This window comes from Mus musculus, chromosome 2, assembly GCF_000001635.26.
Source record: "Mus musculus strain C57BL/6J chromosome 2, GRCm38.p6 C57BL/6J".
NCBI classification, from domain to species: domain Eukaryota; kingdom Metazoa; phylum Chordata; class Mammalia; order Rodentia; family Muridae; genus Mus; species Mus musculus.
In genome coordinates, this window is record NC_000068.7 from 160,353,863 (window position 1) to 160,372,763 (window position 18,901).

The 18,901-nt window shown below is 50.9% G+C and overlaps 1 protein-coding gene and 1 non-coding gene across 2 annotated transcripts in view; both read right to left on the reverse strand.

Annotated features, from left to right (window-relative positions):
- Gm46773 overlaps nt 1-7,431 on the reverse strand; it is a 100,960-nt gene extending 93,529 nt beyond the window's left edge. Inside the window, exons 1-2 of the transcript XR_001783531.2 lie at nt 2,821-7,431; nt 208-308 (exon numbers count right to left, since the gene is read on the reverse strand). This is a non-coding gene — a transcript (predicted gene, 46773). The remainder of the gene's footprint in view (nt 1-207; nt 309-2,820) is intronic.
- Nucleotides 7,432-9,814: 2,383 nt separating this feature from the next.
- On the reverse strand, nt 9,815-13,203 carry Mafb (v-maf musculoaponeurotic fibrosarcoma oncogene family, protein B (avian)). Its single transcript, NM_010658.3, has one exon. It carries the CDS (start codon nt 12,812-12,814, stop codon nt 11,843-11,845), a length of 972 nt encoding a protein of 323 aa, NP_034788.1. The 5' UTR covers nt 12,815-13,203; the 3' UTR covers nt 9,815-11,842.
- Between the last annotated feature and the right edge of the window lie 5,698 nt (nt 13,204-18,901).

The following is an 18,901-nucleotide window of genomic DNA, read 5'->3' on the forward strand; positions in this document are numbered from 1 at the left end:
GCAACCCAGCCCACCCCTGAACTTACAGGAGCCCACACAAGGTATTTCTAACAAGCTGTGGCCCAAAAGATCCCTCCAGAAAGCAGATGTAGGCAAGATGTTCCCCATTTGCCTAAGAGGCAATTGAAGTTCAAAGAGGTGTCATGACCTGCCCAGGCCCCCACAGTCAGTGAGAGGAAGGGCTGGATTAAAGCTGTCCTGCCTTACCTGTTTCCTCCAGATGAGTTCCCCCAAGGTCCTGCTATGCCCCAGGACTAGAAGAAAGGGAAGTCCTCCTGCTAGACCGCTTGGTTGGTTGGGACGGTGACCTTAAAAAACCAGGAAATGTAAATGTTAGGGAACTTTGTAGAAAACAAACAAACAAACAAACAAACAAAAACAGCTCAGGAGAAAGTGTGGGAGCCAAAGAAACTCAGACAGGGCCTAGGATCATTCTGACCAGAGAGTATCAAGTAAAAAATGAACAATGAAGATACAGATGCAGAAGTCTCGAAGGCTAAAGTGTACAAACTCTTAAAAGTAATGGGAGGGAGTCATAGATGGTCTCAGAGCATGACTAATCAGTCATGTCAATATTAGCAATTAATAGTAAATATTTTAAAACAGTGTTCCCAAAGTACATGCAGTTTAAGAAGAGGATGCATAGTGGCCTAAAGGGGGCGCTCTTCCCAAAGTCAGGCCTCATTGATTATAACCTAGAAATATTTTCTAGCTGGTTACAAAGTCACCCACATCCAACCCTTGGCCTTAAAAGGAATTGTAGTTGAAGAAACAGACTCCAGACTCAGTCTGACAAAGTTCAAACACTACCACTGCAATTAACTAGCTGTTCATTTTTGGGCAAATTGCTTAACCTCTCTGTGATTCTGTTTCCTCATCCAGAACATGGGAATAGTCTCTTCCCAGCTCTTAGGGTTAACTGAAGCATTATGTGAATAGCTGGAGAGTTACCAACCATTTGACAGTACTGGGCACACAGAAGGCACTTGTTAGATCCAGAGCTTTGAGTTCACAGCTCCTCATCTTCCAAAAACTAAAATACAATGGGTTGGTCTTACAGTATGGGTTTCCCCACAATCATTTTCTAGTTATCAATGTCTTTGCTGCCTACATCATCCTTTTAATCACATGTCTGGAACTTTTAGATACATTCGCCCATAACCCACAGAATAAGCTATTACATATTGTAATATATTGTATATTTGATACAATATTTGTACACAATATTGTATATTGATACAATAATTGTATCAGCTTTGACCCAGAGTTTCTACTTTTTTGACTAAGGGTAATTCTGGAGAAACTACAATGTAGAGTGAAGTTCCCCTGTCTGAGTCCCAGCATAGTGCGGCAGCTATGGGTCCCTGGTAGAGGGAGGTTTGCAAGCCAACTGAGCCAGAGAGGACAGGAGATGGGATAGAAGGCAAGGCTGGTCCTAGAGAGACAATCTCAGACAAGACTCCCCTAGCTCTATTCATCCAGATGTGAAGTAGGCATGCAACATTACATCCAATCCCTTTCCCATTGGATTGGGGGGGAAAAAAAAACAAATTCTTACAGATATCTGGGCAGAACGGCTGCAGTGCTTGGGCTCCCACAGACATCCACATCCACCTGACCTTGCTACTGGCCAGAGGGAAAGTTCTTCTGCACGTATGCCACACCCCTTCACCCAGGTTCTGCTTTCTCAGAGCATCCTCCTTGACTGTGAGACAGAAGGCAAGACTATGGAAGGCTCTTTTCTTGGAGGACTCCTTGCTGGTGCTCACAGAGCGTGTGGACCACAGAGCTCCTCTCTCAGCCCAGTAGCTATCAACACAGCAGGGTTGCTGCTTTGGCTTGTGTCCTCTTTCAGGAGAAATCCCACTGCCAGTCTTAAGTCTAGACAGGCTATCGCTTTTGAGGAGAATTGTCAGAAGAATTGGAGTAGGAGAGGCTTTCTTGTCAGTTCAGGAAGAAATGGGGGGAACAGGTTATTTGGGGAGATCTTTTCCCAAGAGATTGGATCTGGGAAAAGGATAAATTGAAAGAGGGGAAGGTCAGAAGACACCCAAAATGTGGCTCAAATCCCCTTCTATAGCCAGGCAGTGGTGGCACATGCCTTTAAACCCAACACTCAGGAGGCAAACGCTGGCAGAGCTCTTGAAACTCTGTCTCAAAAAATAAAAATTAAAAAAATTAAAAATAAAAATAAAACTCCTATTATCACCCTTGTGCCCACTGAGGAATGATACACAAACACATTGTTTATGAGATTTTAATGCCATATTTTGTTTTTGTTTTGTTTTGTTTTGTTTTAGAATTCCAGATAACACAGAAAAAGAACATAGATGGACAAAAGACAAATGATGGTACTGAAGACAGGCAGACAGATGTGCAGGTTGGGGGAAGACTCACATGATAAAGTACTTGTTAGAAAAGTATCAACTCTGAGTTTGGTCCCTAGTGGCCACAGAAGGCATTGCCTCTGTGATCCCAGGGCTGGGAAGGAGGAGACAGACAGAAGGAATCCCAGGCCTTGCTCACCAGCCTGTCTAGCCTAACGAATGAGCTCCGAGTTCACTGAGAGACTCTGCATTAATCGATAAAGTGGAAAGCAATTGTGGAAGACAGCTGATGTTGACCTCTGCCCCCACTCCCGTGCATATGGACATGCACCCACACGTATGCACATTCACATACAGCACAGTATACAGGAACGTATGCATACACATATACTACACACACAAAAAAAAATTCAGATTCTCAGTTGCTTGAGCCACATTCAAAGTCTCAGTCACCACCTGTAGATGGAAAAAAAATACAGAAAATTTCTGTTACCTTAGAAACATCCATGGGATGGCGCTAATCCAGAGTGTTCTCCTACTCATTTGACTTGGATAAATTCTATTCAGACTTCAGCTCTCGTTCATGCACCAACAACTCCAGGAAGCCCCTTCTGACTGCTCTTTCTCTGCTCTTCCACAGTTGTGTGAATGTCTTCAAGGGTCAGGCTGCTTTCCTGTATGGCTACTGTCTTCTGTTGGCACGTGGACGTTCCGTGTGCTACATGAAGGACATCTCTACTTTCCTATCACATTGGAAACTAAACTGAAAAACATTTGATGCTTTCCGGTCCTTGTTTTATCTAATCTTGAAGAGTGTCCAGCATGAAAATGATCTGTTTCAGGTGGCAAAAACCAAGCACAGAATTTGCAATGGACACAGTCACAGCAGCTTGGGACTCTGAGATCCAGTAGGCCTTTGAGGTACAAAGCTGGTGAGAGAGAATAGCTCTCCCTCTGAAGCAGCTCCCTCTCCCCCCACTACCAGGACCATTCCTCCTCACCCTACCTGAGATGCTGTCACTCCACTCGGGTGGCCACCAGCAGTGCAACAGAGTCTCTCATGGTCACAAAATGCCTCTGTGCCCATCACTGAGCTGCTTCACAGTGACCCTTGAGGACGTATCCCAGTAGCGAGCACTGACCCTGACATGCTCATTGGATGCCTGGCGAGGCACTGGGATGACCAACCTGTGCAAACTACAGAGGAGTCTGACCCCCTCACCTACAAAGGGTCAAATGTCTTTGATGAGGAATTTATAGAAGAATTATAAGGTTCAATGACAAAAATTAAATCTCAGCACTAGAGAGGCATGGGTTTCTGCTCTAGACCCTCCCCCTGGTGACTCTGAGCAAGGCAAGAGATGATCACATGGCCTAGGCCCCTTCACCCCTGGCCCCTGAATAACAGCAGTTCTAGCCTGTATGCGATGCCTTTGCAGAACACAGCCCCGATCTGACAGGTAACACGCAGCAGCCCAGAGTGATTTACAGGGGCTCAAGAGGAGAGGTTTCAGCTCCTACTTTGAGAGCTTGAGTGCTTCCTATAAATATTTATGGGAGTCTGGGGCCTCCATTAACCCTACTGGTGCCATGTTTCCCTTGTTACATGGCGCCTGTGTGTGGATGAGCAGGAAGGCCAGTATTCACTTACAACACACGGGTGTGAATACAGGAGGCTGCGCAGGAGCCCTGTACGTTTTGCAAGGGCCTGTGCGCATGTGTAATCAATCATGCTTTGATGTGAACATAGAGGCATACAGCTGTGTGCATAATTATAAATGCCGTGCCCATGAGCATCTAGACGTGAATGCATCTAACGCGGGATACATGTCTTTGGGTACATGTGTGACGAGTTGTACACACAAGTGAACGTGACACCGTGCGTAACAGATGAGTGCACGCAAATTCTGTGTCTCTGCACATGTAAATATGAGTGTGTACTTGGGCATTAGTGGACCTGCCCTACGAGCAGAAACATCGATGTTAGATCCAAAGCTTCGATATCACACCCGAAACAGCCTCTGTTAAAATGTGGATGATTGCATTTAAATTGCCTCACCTGGGGGCTGCTTCTGCTAGGAATGCTTGCTCTGTCGTTAGGATCCATTTCTTGGAAGGTTCAGTCAGGAGCACGTAGAGTGAGAGAACTGTTTGTTAATCATAAACGGTACCAATGCTCCAAGACAACGATGCCCAAGTCCACATTCAAGGTCTCCATCATTCTCCTCTATCAGAGAGCAGAATGATTGACAGCTGCAGTCTCCCTGCTGACACTGTTGTCTTCCAGTGGCTGTGCTGTGTCAACAGTTCACACCTTCACCTGGGCAGGAAACCTTGTGACTGGAGAACATGAAGTATCCAGCAGCAACATCAGTGAGCACCTCCTACAAGGAGATATGGAGACGAAACCGACCTCCCCCCTCCTCTAAAAGGGGCTGTTTCTGACACCCTCACCTACACAGGGTTGAATGTCTTCGGTGAGGAATTTATAAGGTTTGATGACAAAGGTTAAATTTCAGAGGTACAGAGGTATGGGTTTCTGTTCTAGATTCCCCTGGTGCCTCTGAGCAAGAGATGACTTGTTCCCTCCACCCCTGGCCCTTGGTTAACAGCAGCTTACACTGCAATGTTAAGCAAAATGCCTGAGACTAAACCAACGGTTGGACTACATCTCTATGACCTGCATGTCTTGCATCCATTGAAAGGAACCCAGGTACCAGGTTCCTCAGATTCCCAGGAAACAAAGGAAGACCAGGGAGCAGGCAGGGCCTGGCCCGTGTTGGGAAATACAGACTTGTTCTGCTCCCTCCAAGCAGGCAGAGCTGACTCGGGGCAGCAGCTTACTCCCCTTTCCCTCCACGGCAGAGCTGTAACTGCAAGAGTCAGGGCAGGAGGCTGACAGATCAGAAGAAGCCGGGGAACTTGAGTGAGAGCCAAGCACAGCCCTCAGCTGCAGTATCTGATAGAATGCTAAAGCCAAAAACAATGCCCACTCCTCAGGCAGACTATGAATCAGCATTCCCCACCCCCCAAAGTACCCATCCCTGTCCACTCACCAGAGCAAGCCTCAATCCTGCCCACCCCTCAGGCAGACTATGAAACAGCCCCCACACACACACCCAAGTGCCCATCCCTGCCATTTGCCTGGGAAGGAGGTGGGGGGAGAGGAAGCCTCCGCTCTCTCAGTTAAAAAAAAAAAAATGGAAGCACCATAATTCAGATGTATGAATCTATCGGCTTTTTCATGCCAAAAATAGTGTGCTTCTTCCAGAAAGTTCCAGGTCTCCTCCCACCACCTCTGCAGCTGCCCCCTCCAGCCCCAAAGACGACATCCCTTTTTTTTTTCTGATAAAGAAAAATAAAATAAAACAGAATGTGTAATGAATTGCTGCCGTTTTACTTAAAAGCAACTTCACTCACAAAGAATGCCAAGAGGCTGCTACAACCGAACGCTGCTTCGGAACAAATCCTTATTATTAATTTAGGTGGTTTTTCATGTTGGAGCTGCAACTTTTCTCACATATTTAATTTCTTCCAAGTGAGAACAGTTAGCTCTGATATTATCTAAATGTACCAGTTAAGCTAGCCTGTGTAGGACCGTGGGGGGGGGGGATTTTAAACTGGGAGTCATGGAAATTTGTACGGGACAAACAAAGATGTTCAAATGGGTGGGGGGAGGTGCATAGGATGCTGAGGGAGGTATTGGGGGGCTTGGTGAATGTATATTGCCTCCCCACCCCCACTGAAAGATGTGCTTTCTGGCCAGGAACTATGGGAAAGAGAAAATTCTACCGGCAGCCTTCTCACAAAAGAAAGACCCCATCTTCTGAGTCAGGAAAGCCCCAGCCTTCAAAGGCAAGCCCCATGGCGGCAGCTGCTCCTGATGATACTCAGGTACACCCCAAACCTCAGGACCTTCCCTTCACTCTATGAGGGATGTCTTTCCCAGGATGCTGTGCTGGGCACCAGCTCAGAGCAGCTATTCCAAGTGGAACTGACTCCTCTGAGGGGCTAGAGAAATTCTGCCTACTGGGATATTCGGTGGAAAAATGTTTATTTTGGCCAGAGGAGATTTCCTTACGTTACAAATCTAACCGCCAGAGCCACTCTCTCCAAGCAGCCAAGCCTTCAGAATGCAGGTGGCAAGGAAGGGTAACCCTAAAGAATCCGGTTCAGAGTACCCTACTGGGAAATTGAAGGGCCCAGAAGACAATGGAGTTTTGCATCTGAAAGCCTACAAGGGAATCTCCAAACACTAACCTGCTGGTTCCCGGCTCCTTCCACAAGGAGGGGGCTGAAGATTGGGTGTGGGAGAGTGACTGAGTAGGGCCTTGGTCTCTTGATGGAAACAGAGCACTTAGGTCACAAAGTGGTCAACTTAGTGACCTACACGGTATGGATCTTGACAACTTCCACTATGAGTTTTGGTACAGAAGGCCCCTAAAAGGGGAATAAAAGCATAAAAGGGAAATGGAAACCTCTGACTGTCAAGACAGGGGGTTGTGCAGAGAGAAGTGACAATGACTTACTGTTACTGCAAGAGGGACCCGCATCTGAGACCAGCTTCAGCCTTCCCAGAGCTCACTTTCACTAAGATTTCAACAACCCCTGGCTAGCCTGTGTGACCGCCTGCAGTCCCCAGGCAACCACAGTGAGGGACACCTTGGAATGAAACCCGGGAGTATGCAAGGTGAAGCCCAGACCCTTCGCAGCAGCGCAGGTGAAAATCAATGTGATAACTCCCAAGACTACGGACCAGCCGCTCCATCCCCTGTTTCTCCTGCCTGGCTCTAGACATCTCTGGGTAGCCTTTCCCCGAAGTCCTGGGATAAAGGGCAGGGAGAAAACAAGAGAGAAGATTAAAAAGGGAAGGCTAAAGAAATGGAAAATAGGGGCAGATAGAGAGAAATAAGGAGAGGAAGAGGGGAGAGAGGAAAAGGAGACAAAAACATACTCGGAGAGAGAAACAGAGACAGAAAATTGCTTAAACTGGCTTGGACTTCTGGCACCTAACCACCTTCCCTGCCGAGCTGAAGGACGTGTGACAGCGGAGACTGTCCCAGGTCCCTCAGGCTGGTGAGATTCCCCCCCCCCCCCCCCGACACAGAAAGCCGACCAAGTCCGTCGTCTCTAGGGGCTGCGGCTGCCCTCAGCACAGACGGTGAGTCAGGATGGAGCCCAATTCTCAGAGCCCACGAGTGCCCACTGAGTGCTCCCCGGTGTCAGGGTCTGTGCGTTTCTGTCTCCGGGTGAGTCTCTGGTCAGCAGATGCCGGCGTGTCTACATGGGATCAGTGGAAGCTTGGAAGATTTTGGTGCTTGGAAAATTTTTCTTCCTAGGGAGAGTGGTGGATCTTGAGCTGCCCTTGAGCAGTAGGAAGAGAGGGAAATCTAAAAGAAGGATGAAGCTTGCCGAGTACCGCCGGGGCACCGCGGAAGTCCTGAGAGTCCAGTTCCCCTTTCCTGGGTTTGTGGCATACTGGCGGGTCTGTGAGTAGAGAGCCTGCCTACTATAGGAAGTATACACTGCACAAGCTCTGGCCTTCTCAGGAAAAGCTACCTCTCTACCCAGCTTTTCCCTGTATGTGCCCCGCCAGGGGCGAATTAATGCCATCAATGAGAGTGAGGGACATGAGTGCCCCTGTCTTGGTGTGTCAACATCTCACTAGGGCTGTGACTTGAGACTGTCATCTCCAAAACGCAGCTGGTCACTCTAAACTGCTGGCACTCTGTCCTTTCTGGATGTACTGTAACAGTGACCGCACTGGGTGTGTCTAAGTGTCTCCGTACTCCACGCAAAGGTAATGCTTTAGAATTTGCAACCTTCCCTAAAATCTAGGTAATGGCAGAAGTGGACAACGCCGGTCTGTTTCAAATGGTTCTAGACAGAATTAGACCACCAGAATTAAGGTCTCTGCCACCAGAGCTTGATCCTCTCTTATCACTGCAGGGCCCTGCACAGTGCAGTCTCTTTAGATACCCCCTCTAACTTTGACAGAGGCCTCTTTCCCTAAAAGAGTCACATCTGTACCCGGAGTGGCACTTGCATAGGAAATACAAATGGATCACGCCTGCCTATCAACCTGCTCATCAACCTTTTCTCAAATGGAAACCCACGCCTTCCCTGCCTAGCCATGTTTCCACTGGGGAAACAGACTGAGTTTGGAAACTCACTTCAAGCTGAAATCACACCACCAATGCACTCTAGATGTGTATTGTGGTTGCTGTTATTTTGCTTTGTTCTTTTGTTTATTTGGGTGGCTTTTATTTCATTTTACTTTTTGTCCCCAAACTTCTTCCTCGGATGCCAATCACAAACCCAGTCACCAGAGACCCAGGTCAAAATCTGTTCCAAGCGTCACTTGCTCCTTCCTTTCCAAGCTACCCCTTACTCCTTCCCCACTGGCCTCCCCTGCTTGGCTCTATAACACCTTCCCTTCTGGATGCTGAAATTCCATTTTAGGGACTCTGACACCAAAAACTTGAAGGCAGAATAGAGTCGACATGGAAGCTAAGAGACTTCACGGAGTCTCCACAGAGAGCTGGGCATTGCCAAAAGTGGAGAGTTCTACTAAGGTCTAGGTGTTCTACCCCACTGGCAGAGAGAGAGAGAGGTTAGCCTAAAGACATTTAAATCAGAGACAGGATTCCAAGGAGACTGCCAGGAGTGTGAGACTACAAGGTACTGACCTTCAAAGGACAGGGGTGGGGGAAACAGAGGAAAGGTCTAGGGCCATTTCTACATCATCATCATCATCAGAAATCTTCAAACTACTGGTAAAGCTACGAGGCTAAGTCACCCAAGGCCCTCCAGCCTCTAATCTGAGGAGATGTTGAAATCCAAACTGTACCCATTGTTTTGTTTGTTTGTCTGTTTGTTTGTTTGTTTGTTTGGGCTGATGGCCTCGTGCACCCTGAACACACTAACCTGGAAAGAAATAACCAAGTACAGGCTTCCTACCAAGAGGGTCCTATTTCCCAAGATCTATTGTCAGGTATCACCTGATTCCATCCATCTTGGGAAAAGAAGGGCAAACCCCAATTCAGAGCCAGCAGCCTGACTCTAAGCTTCCTAATGCCCAAACGCCCAGGCAAGAAGGCAAAGACTACAGCTTAGCTGGCCCTGGGCTCCAAAAAAGACCTGGCTTCCTCGGTCCAGGTTGCAACTCTTGGTTCCTGGCCTCTGCCACTACCTCAGCAGCAGGCAAACTAGCAGCCCAGTCCTGATCTCCAAGCCAGAATGCAAAAGCGCTGTAGAGTGTCCCTTTCAGATATGCACCCTCTCAGCGTACAGATGGACTCTTGACTGGGGTTTGAACCTAGGGTGGAAAACAGAGAATACATTTGAGGTTCACATATAGCACACACAGTCATACCCTGGAGAGAGTTATCTGCCCACCCTGAGTTTGGAATTCATTGCCAGAGAATGTCCCAAACTTGATGTCCAACTCTTGAAACAAGAGAGTTAAAGTCATGCAGACACGGAGTCCTCTAAATAAACACCATCTACATGGTTTTAATAAGCAAAATAGGAAACCATTTTAATAACCAAAAAACAGAAACCAGTCTGAATTAAAACTACAATAAGACTAGATTTTAATATTTTCATATCATAAGCAGGGGGTTGAAATTGATCCCTTATTTTACATGAAATTAAAAACAATTTCTGTTGCGTTGCGGCAAGTTTGATTTCAACACAGTTGAATCAGTAAAAACCAAAGCTCGTTTCCGATGCAGGACGAATATCCACAATATTTAAAACTGCAAGCACCATGCGGTTCATACAATCTTGTTATTTACTGTAAATTGTATCAACTAATACAAACTCAAAACAAACAAACAAAAAAGCATCCAGCCAGCAGTGCCAGCAAATTCAGGTGGGGATTTTTAAAAAGTCCGCTTTCATTTTGGTATTTTTTTTTTATTGTCAGTGCAACCGAATCCTCTTACTGACCCGCAGAAATGAAAGTAACAGTAAAGAAAAACACCTAGACCTCCCCTATAACTACTGTACAACGGAAGGGACTTGAACACCACCATTAAGTCTCCCTGCTCTCCAGACAGCAGAGAAACATATAATGCACTGGTCTAAAGGACACACTTGAGAGTTGCAGCGTTAGTTGCCAATGTGTGGGTTTCTAGTACATTCTAAGAATGGCTGTTTGGCTCAATGGGAGCTCAGATCATCACACGTAGCAAGAGGTGGAAGAAATCTTTTCACCCTAAGCCCTGGGGGGAGGGAGTTTGCAGTTAGCGCTCTTCTAGAGGATTCCAAACCAGCCCTGGGTTGACTTCTTAGGACGCAAAGCCTGTCTTGTTTTCTTCGTGTGTGTGTGTGTGTGTGTGTGTGTGTGTGTGTGTGTGTGTGTGTGTGTGTGTGTGTGTAGAGGAGCAGTCGTGGGTGTGTGTATGTCAATTTGGCCCCAAGACCCAACAATAATAAAGGACACACTCCTGCACGATGTGGATCTCGGCATCTGTCTCTCCCTTAGCTTTCCCTCAACAAAACTTAAAACTGAAGTGGGAAGGACGAGGGGGGCGAAGAGATAATCCCAAGGATTCCCCGGACAAAGTTGGGCTTGGTGGGTTTTTTCTTTCTTTTATTTTTACTTACAAACAAAAATGGCATAATAATAAACCCAAACAAAGACTCAGCTTGCTGCTACCTTCTCAAGATGGTTTGGCCGGGGCGGGTAATCTACAAGCCGGCCGGCGACTGAAACTCTGCTCGCTCGCTCGCAGCCGCAGGAGTTTGGGAACTGCATCCCTTCTCACCCAAAGAAACAAGGGGGTTATGATTCATGATCAACAACATGCTAAAGTTAAACAAGAAAATGGTACAAAATAGAAATTATTACCATACATGTCCAGCATGCAGGATTAATATTTTTAATGCAGATTTTCGTATTTTTCTATATAATCGAGCAGGCATTAAAACTGATGAGATTTTTTTTTTCCTTCGCGCGCCGAAAGTCCTAACTGAGGCCCGCGTCTCCGGCTGAGAGCCAGTGTTCTCCGTACTCTGGACAGACAGATCTGTCTGTTTTTCCTTCCTTAGCTCAGCCTTGCCTCGTGCCCACGGGGACTCCAGAGTCCCTCTCCTCTCCTCTGCTCTTCCTGGGACGAACTGAGTCCTGGGCTGCAAAGCGGCGGCCCTGGCACTCACAAAGTTCTCAGAGCCAGAAGTGTCCAGACGGCCTTGGCGACTCCTTGGAATAAGCCTCGCGGCCTTCCAGCTTGGAGAAAAGTTACTCCCGGACCTCGCACCCGCCCGGGTTTCTCTAACTCTGCCCAAGTCTAAGAGGCTGCGCCGCCCTGAGCTGCCCTCTTCTTAGCCAAGGTTCTCTGCCCGCCCGTGCTCCCGCCTGACTCCCGCGACCCGCGCGTCCTTCCTCCCTCTAGCTCAAGTCAAACAGGTCAAGGCCGGGGCCATGGCAGGGACAGGGAGTCCAGGGCTAGGGGCGCAGAATAGGGAGTCTGGGCCAGGGCAAGGGCGGGGGCCGGACCCGCCAGGACTCACAGAAAGAACTCAGGAGAGGAGGGGCTGTCGCTGGTGGAGCCCGCCTCCCTGAAGCCGGAGTTGGCGAGTTTCTCGCACTTGACCTTGTAGGCGTCTCTCTCGCGGGCCAGCCGGGACACCTCCTGCTTAAGCTGCTCCACCTGCTGAATGAGCTGCGTCTTCTCGTTCTCCAGGTGATGTTTCTGCTGGACGCGTTTATACCTGCACGACTGGGCGTAGCCCCGGTTCTTCAGGGTCCGCCGCTTCTGCTTCAGGCGGATCACCTCGTCCTTGGTGAAGCCCCGCAGGTGGCGGTTCAGCTCACGCACCGACATGGACACCAGCTGGTCATCAGAGAAGCGGTCCTCCACACTACCGTTGCCGCCCGCAGCCGTCGCCGCGGCTGTTGCGTGCGGTCCCGGCCCCGGGTGGCTAGTGGGTAGCTGTTGCGCGGGACTGGCAGCGCTGGACGGCGGGGGCGACGCTTGGTGATGATGGTGATGGTGCGGGTGAGCGTGCTGGCCCAGGTCATCGTGAGTCACACCTGCTCCTGGGTACCCGTGGTGCGGATGAGGGTGGTGGTGGTGGTGATGGTGGTGCGCACTACGGAAGCCGTCGAAGCTCTGCAGCGGCTGGGGCACTGGGTGCGAACCGATGAGCGCCTCCACCGCGTCCTCGGGCGTCAGGTTGAGTGCCTCGGGGTTCATCTGCTGGTAGTTGCTCGCCATCCAGTACAGGTCCTCGAGATGGGTCTTCGGTTCAGTCGGACTGAAGCTGGGAGAAGAAGGCACGGAGCTGCACGGAGTGCTGAGCGGGGTGGACGACACCGAGCCAGCAGGCTGCAGGCGTGTGCATGGCCGGCCCGGACGCTCCGCGCGCCCCAGGGGCTCCTTCTTCACGTCGAACTTGAGAAGGTCGAAGTCGTTGACGTACTCCATGGCCAGCGGGCTGGTGGGCAGCTCTTGCCCCATGCTCAGCTCCGCGGCCATCGCTAAAAGCGAGGCTCAGCCGCCGCTGCCGCGGGGAAAACTTTGCGGCCGGCCGGGACGCGCCGAGCCAAACGCGGGGGCGAAGAGCGGCAAGCCGGGGAGGCGGGGAGCCGAGGGCGCAGCGGGCCGGGGCCGCCGGCCAAGCCTTTGTCTGGGGACGCGGCGGCGCGCCGGAGAGTCCTCCCGAGGCTGCCTGAGCTGCCCCGGAGCTTGGGGCTGCGAGCGCGCCGGGAACGAGTCAGGTCGAGCCGGGGCAGGGTAGAGAAGCCGGCGAGGTGCGCGCAGGGGCAGAGGGGAGGCGCGGGGCAAGCGCCCGCCGCTCGCTCTCCGACTCTTTGGCTCTAGGGCTTTCTTGCTTGCAGCCGCTCGCAGCCCGGCGGTGCAGCTGTGCAGGAGCTGGCGCCGCCGCCGCCTTTTATCGCTTCCTGATGTCACTGGAGCGCGGGGGCCCAAGCGGCCCGGCGTGTTGGCCAATGGCTGCACGGCCCCCGCGGCCCAGCGACGCTGGGCGGGGCGTGCCTGACAGCTCCCCCGCCCCCCCGCGTCAGCTGACTGGAGACCGGAGGAGCCCCGAAGCCGTTGAGGCCTGGAGGAGGGCTGGAGCCGAGTGGGACGGACCGCCTGGTCCCAACCCCCAACACCCTCTGAGTCGAGGTTCCCGCACGCTTGCCTTCAGTGCGCGCCCCACTTCTGGACCAAGCCGCCGTTCCCACCCCGCTGTCTGCACTCACGCCTCCCTACATACTCTTTACACTCCCACCCTCGGCCCGTGTCACCCCCAAGTAGGCTCAGAATAAGCGCCCGGGATGTCGCTTCCCTGGCCCTTTGTTCCCAAGCGGCCCCCGCCCAGTGGGCGACGCTCCGTGTGTCCTCGGCGCCGCGGGCCGAGTGAATGTGTGTGGTGCGTGCCTGTGTTTCGGTAGCTCTGTCTGCGCTAATGTATGCGGTGGGGGAGGGCGGGGTTGGGGCTCCAAGAGTTCTGTTCAGATCTAACTCTTAACCTCTAGGAAGGTTCCTCGGGCCAAGAGACGCTGTTCCTCTCTTAGCCGGTTCAGTGATTGAGCTCAGAAGACAGAGCTCCAGTGGTCTCGCAGCTCCGTGCATTCGCCACCCCCCCACACACACCCCCAAACGCTCCCAAAGAAGATAAACAAACAAACAGAGTTGGCCCAAAGGCTCTGAATACCTTTCACTTGCCAGTCGTGTGGAAACCTTACAACTCCGAGGCTCAGAGCCGAGACCAACACCGGTCTGTGCACTCAGTGGCTCTGGGATGCTGGGGAACCCGGCCCTGTTTTTGTCTGAACGTTTTGTAAGGATTAAGCTGATCCAAGCTTCTGACGGCTGCAAGGAGATTCAAACAGGCATAAAGTGCGACCCCAAGTGGCCACGGTGCGCAACGGCGCCCTGAACCGGTTTGTTCTTTGCGGGAGGGAAGGCTTGGATGGCGTCTCGGACCCGTGCAGGTCCAGCTAACTGATCCGGCCAAGCCAGGCCTGAACGCAGGCTGTGTGCGGCCTGAAAGCCAGGGCAGACTCCTCTGGAACTATGCACAGGCCCTCCGACCCCATCTTTGGACTCAACCACTAACCCTCTCTGCTCACCTTTTCTGAAATTCCATATGCAAGCCTTCCAGGTGTGCTTGTGGGCTACTCCTCTCAGGAAAGGTCCTGAGCTGGGAAGATCAGTATTCTAAACTGAAAACGCCAGGTGACGAAGGTTCAGGGCTACCGGATGAGAAACTTCTCCGGAACGCAGACGGGAGGAGGAAGGCAGAACACTGGGCTTTCAGACAGGGCTGTTGGGCGCCGACAGAGACTCCCTGCCCTGGGCCAGAAGGGCAGGAAATGTGGGACTTTCCTCAGACCCCGACCCCGACCCCAAAAGTGAATAGATGTCGAATTCGCTGGATCCGGAGATCCGACCCGGCTCCCACGTCGCTTTTTGCTTCCCAGCTCAGGACGCGGAAAGATGAGCGTCAGAAAGCGCGCTGGGTGAGTGTGTCCTAGCTGCTGGCTGCACAGGACCTGCCCTCCAACACCGCGCACGGGGGGCTAGTGACCCGCAGCATTGACAACCAGACCAGACCTTTTCCCCCCTTTTAACAGAAAGAAAAATTTGCTTCCAATCAATAAGAAAAGCCTTTCCCCCCTTCTTAAATCCTTAGGGAAGGCGGGGTAGAGACTGGTCACAGGAGCCTAATTTTAACCAAATGGGTGTATTTTAACTAAAACTTCACCTAAAAGGTTTAGATCAGTGAACTGCTGGGGAAATCTCGAGCCCTTTGGAGAAGTGCGCTCTCGGCAGAAATGATTCGACTGCCTAGGTAGAGAGCCAGGGCGGTTAGGCTGAACCTCCCACAGATGAGATGGGCGATGAGGACACAGACTCTCGCCTAAGAGTCGCAGCTGCGGTCCTGCGAGGAGAGCGCGCTCTCGGACCTCGGCTCAGCCAGGGGACGTTGAGACCATCAGGTTTAGAGTTCCGGGTCTCTGCAAACCGGGGTTTCAGGCTCGACCACCACACGCATACTCTCTTAACACTCATGGGGCTCCAGCTTTAACCTCGCCCCACTCCCCCCACCCCCAGTCATCCGAGACGCAGCGCTTCCCGAGTACGCGCCTCACTGCAAACCCTCCTGGGAACACCGGGGAGGGCAGCAGAGCAGGGCTTGCTCCCGCGTGTCTCTGTCATCACGGAGGGCTCAAACCCCACTTCTCAAGAATGTGGCCCTTGAAGAGGACTCTTGTGGCCCCAGACCAGTAATTGTAAAACTCCAGAAGAAGCGCTACTCTCTCAGGCTTGGGGGACTCGGCCTTTGTCCCGGCCGTTTTTCTCCTCTTTGTCCCCGTGACTATCTCTGTTGTAACCACTCTCTTCCTCTGAGCTTTAGATGAGCTATCTCAGCGTCTCCTAGGTTCACTTTCCCACCCCCCAACCCGTTTCCGTCCTGGAGTAGCCCCTCCTTCCAGAGAGAGAGAGAGAGAGAGAGAGAGAGAGAGAGAGAGAGAGAGAGAACACCACACTCCGGTGGGCGCAAGAGTGAAACAGGAGGGTTGCCCCAATTGAAGGCCTTTGCTCGCAGCCTATCCCATTTCAATGGTCCAGCCTCCCCCATTCTAATTCCTATGCGCTCTGCTGCATGGTTTTGGAACTCCTGGGCTAATGACCTTTCTCTCTCCAGGCTGCCACTGCAGACTCAGTATTCGCGTGAGGATTCCTCCCAGTCCATGGTATCACAGCAGGACAGGACAAAGGACTGGTCCCCCCAACCCTGAAAGGCAGGGGAGGTGGAGAGGGTTCAGGGACGCATTTTAACTCGGAGCCCAACGCGCAATAAGACCTCGATGGGTTGTTGAAAGAAGTGGAGAAGCAAGGGGAAAGAGGCAGGAGGCCCAGGCACCGAAGGAAAGCCGGGATTGCCAGTGGCCAGAGCCCCTGTACCCAACAGTTCCTACCTAGCGCCTAAATACATACTTGAGGATTTTTTTTTCTCCAAAGCAAGCCCTGCTGCATCATCCTTTAACTACATCGCAGTGATGGAAGGACTCGGAAGGGTCCTAGATACTTGGCCTTGAGGTACTCTTATTTTAGGAGCAAAAGTTACTCTCCAAAAGAGCAAGTATGAGGTTCTCTCGACACTGCCTTCTTCGTGACATCTCTGCCATGCCATCAGGGTAATTTGATAAATACCCAGCGGCGCGCCTTTCAGCCTGCGCTTTCGGACTAGGGCGGCGCCCTGGCACCTGCGCTGAGGTGCGTGGCTCTTCCCGGTTTCCCGGAGGGCTGCAGGTGCTTTGTGAGCAAGTAGGCGGATCTGCTCTGCGAGTGTAGGAGTGAGATTTATGGCACATAGGAGGCGCGTGCGTGTGTACGTGGTGTGTGTGTGTACTGGGTGAGTGACCACATCTTTCTGCATGTAGAAGTTGGAGACTTGCAGCCCCTTACATAACAGGGGCTGTCGGAAGTCACCAAGCAGAAACCCTTGGACTTCAGGGCCCCAGGGCCTGCGTTTTACTGGGGAGGGAGTAGCGTTTGGAAAGAAAAACAAGAAAAACCTCAAAAGCCTGCCTTTGGACATTTTGTTGCCCAGACTTCTCGTGTAGCCCTGAGGTCTGCGCTATCTTCACAAGACCCCTAGAGAAGATTCCCTGCGTTGCCTGAAAACCTCTGGAAGTCTGGCTTCCAAATGCGTGGTTGGCTAGGGCGTCCTGCCCTCCTTCTTCCTCCCTCTCCACAGTAGCTATCACTTCCACTTAGTCCCTCCTCGCACAACCTCCATCAAAATCCAAAGCAGCACTTCCAAAAAGGGCTGGTGCTATTCTAGATCCTGGTACCTCTGGCCCTGTAGCAACCACAGTAACACCATCTATCTGCCCAGCGGGGATGGAGAACCCCTCCAGCGCACAGCCAAGAAGCCTGGATTTGTTCTACAGCAGCAAAGTGCACTTCTTTTTGCTTTGTTTTAGTGTGTCAGAGAGATCATTTTAAAATTCACACCAGGCTCACATTCCATAACCACTGAGTAGTACAGCCTCAAAGAGAATTTGAAAGGTCTATTATTCACATTGCCATTGGATTCTGATACTCACATCTCTCATAGGCAGCAGCTATCATTATTCCTACTTTGCATAGATTGGCTGGCAATTGTCCTACGAGTTTCACATTCATAAAGGGCCCTGAGATGGCCAAGCTCACCCAAAGGCATAGGGGAGGCTCATAGAGGTTAAGTGCTTCATTTAAATGTGCACAGAGGTGATAAAGCAGAACTTCTGACATCAGTCCTGTGCAGTGGGGGGAAGGGTTTTTCTACCTTGAATGAGCAGTGACCCATGGACCCAGGTGTCTGTACACTTCTGGCTCCAAAAAGTTGGAATTTCCAACTCTCTGTAAGACTACTGACTGATCTTGTTAACGCTGAACCTCTTCCGGATTCTAAGGGAAGTGCTTTACTGCCTTGTTGTGGATGTCACAAACACCCCTGGGTCCCTTCTCTACCCTGATTGTGTGGGACCAGTAAGAAATCAAAGCAAAGTGGGAAGCCACAGGAGTGAAGACTTGCAGTCTTCACTCCTGTCCCTTACCCTTGACCTCCAGACCACTGAAGTTGACTCTGGATCTCAACCCTGACTTTGACAGTCCTGCCTGCGTCCTGAGTTTGATCTTTAGTAGGAATTAATCTCTCTTAAATATCTGAGAGACAAAAAGGAGAGAGAGAGAGAATAAGAAGGGGGGCTTTGGAAGACAGAAGGAAAGGGGGAAGGAGGGGAAAAGAAAGTCGGGGAACTAAGAAAGATAAGAAGGGGGAGACCTTGACCCAAAGCCACCATTAAAGAATCCAAGCCCACATCCTGGTTTACCTCTCAGCCTCAACAGAACCTTCTTCCTCCACCCCCAAAGGCTCTCTGGTTCTCCATCTGGTACCTCCCCTCATCCATAGCTTAAAAGACAACAGTGGCTTTGGCTATGGACTGATTGGTTGTGTTTTGCTTTCCCATAAAGCAATAGAGCTAGTTAATCTTGGCCTATGAAACTGATTGTTCTGTCTCCTCCTCTCCATTCCCCCCAAAGGAGCAGAATGTGATTTCTTCCACCCTGACTTGAATTGTATTTATCCCCCATCTCATAGACACACACACACACACACACACACACACACACACACACACACACACACAAATGCTCCAGGCCACAGGGCCTTTGCACATGACACTACCCTCTACCCAGAATGACTTAGTTGCTTGCCTCTGAAGGAGTTAGAAAAGGTAGGATGTGGATCTTCCCAGGCCTTAGGAGGATTTAAGTTGTAGTTGGGTGAAGAGGTCCTTAGCATTCTTGGAAAACCACATACAATAGTGTCAGACAGTAAATGACTTTCACTTGAGAAAATGCAATATAAACAGTGATTATTGATCCACACAGATGATTGAAACACAATTGAAGAAACAACCTGGGGTGACCTTGAGTTTCTGTGTCCCCAGCAGCCAGCATAAGACCCATAGCAGGAGGGATCCAACCACTGTTATAGAATGAGTGAATGAATGAGTGGGTGGGTGAAGGAAGGAAGGAAGGAAAGATGGAAGGAAG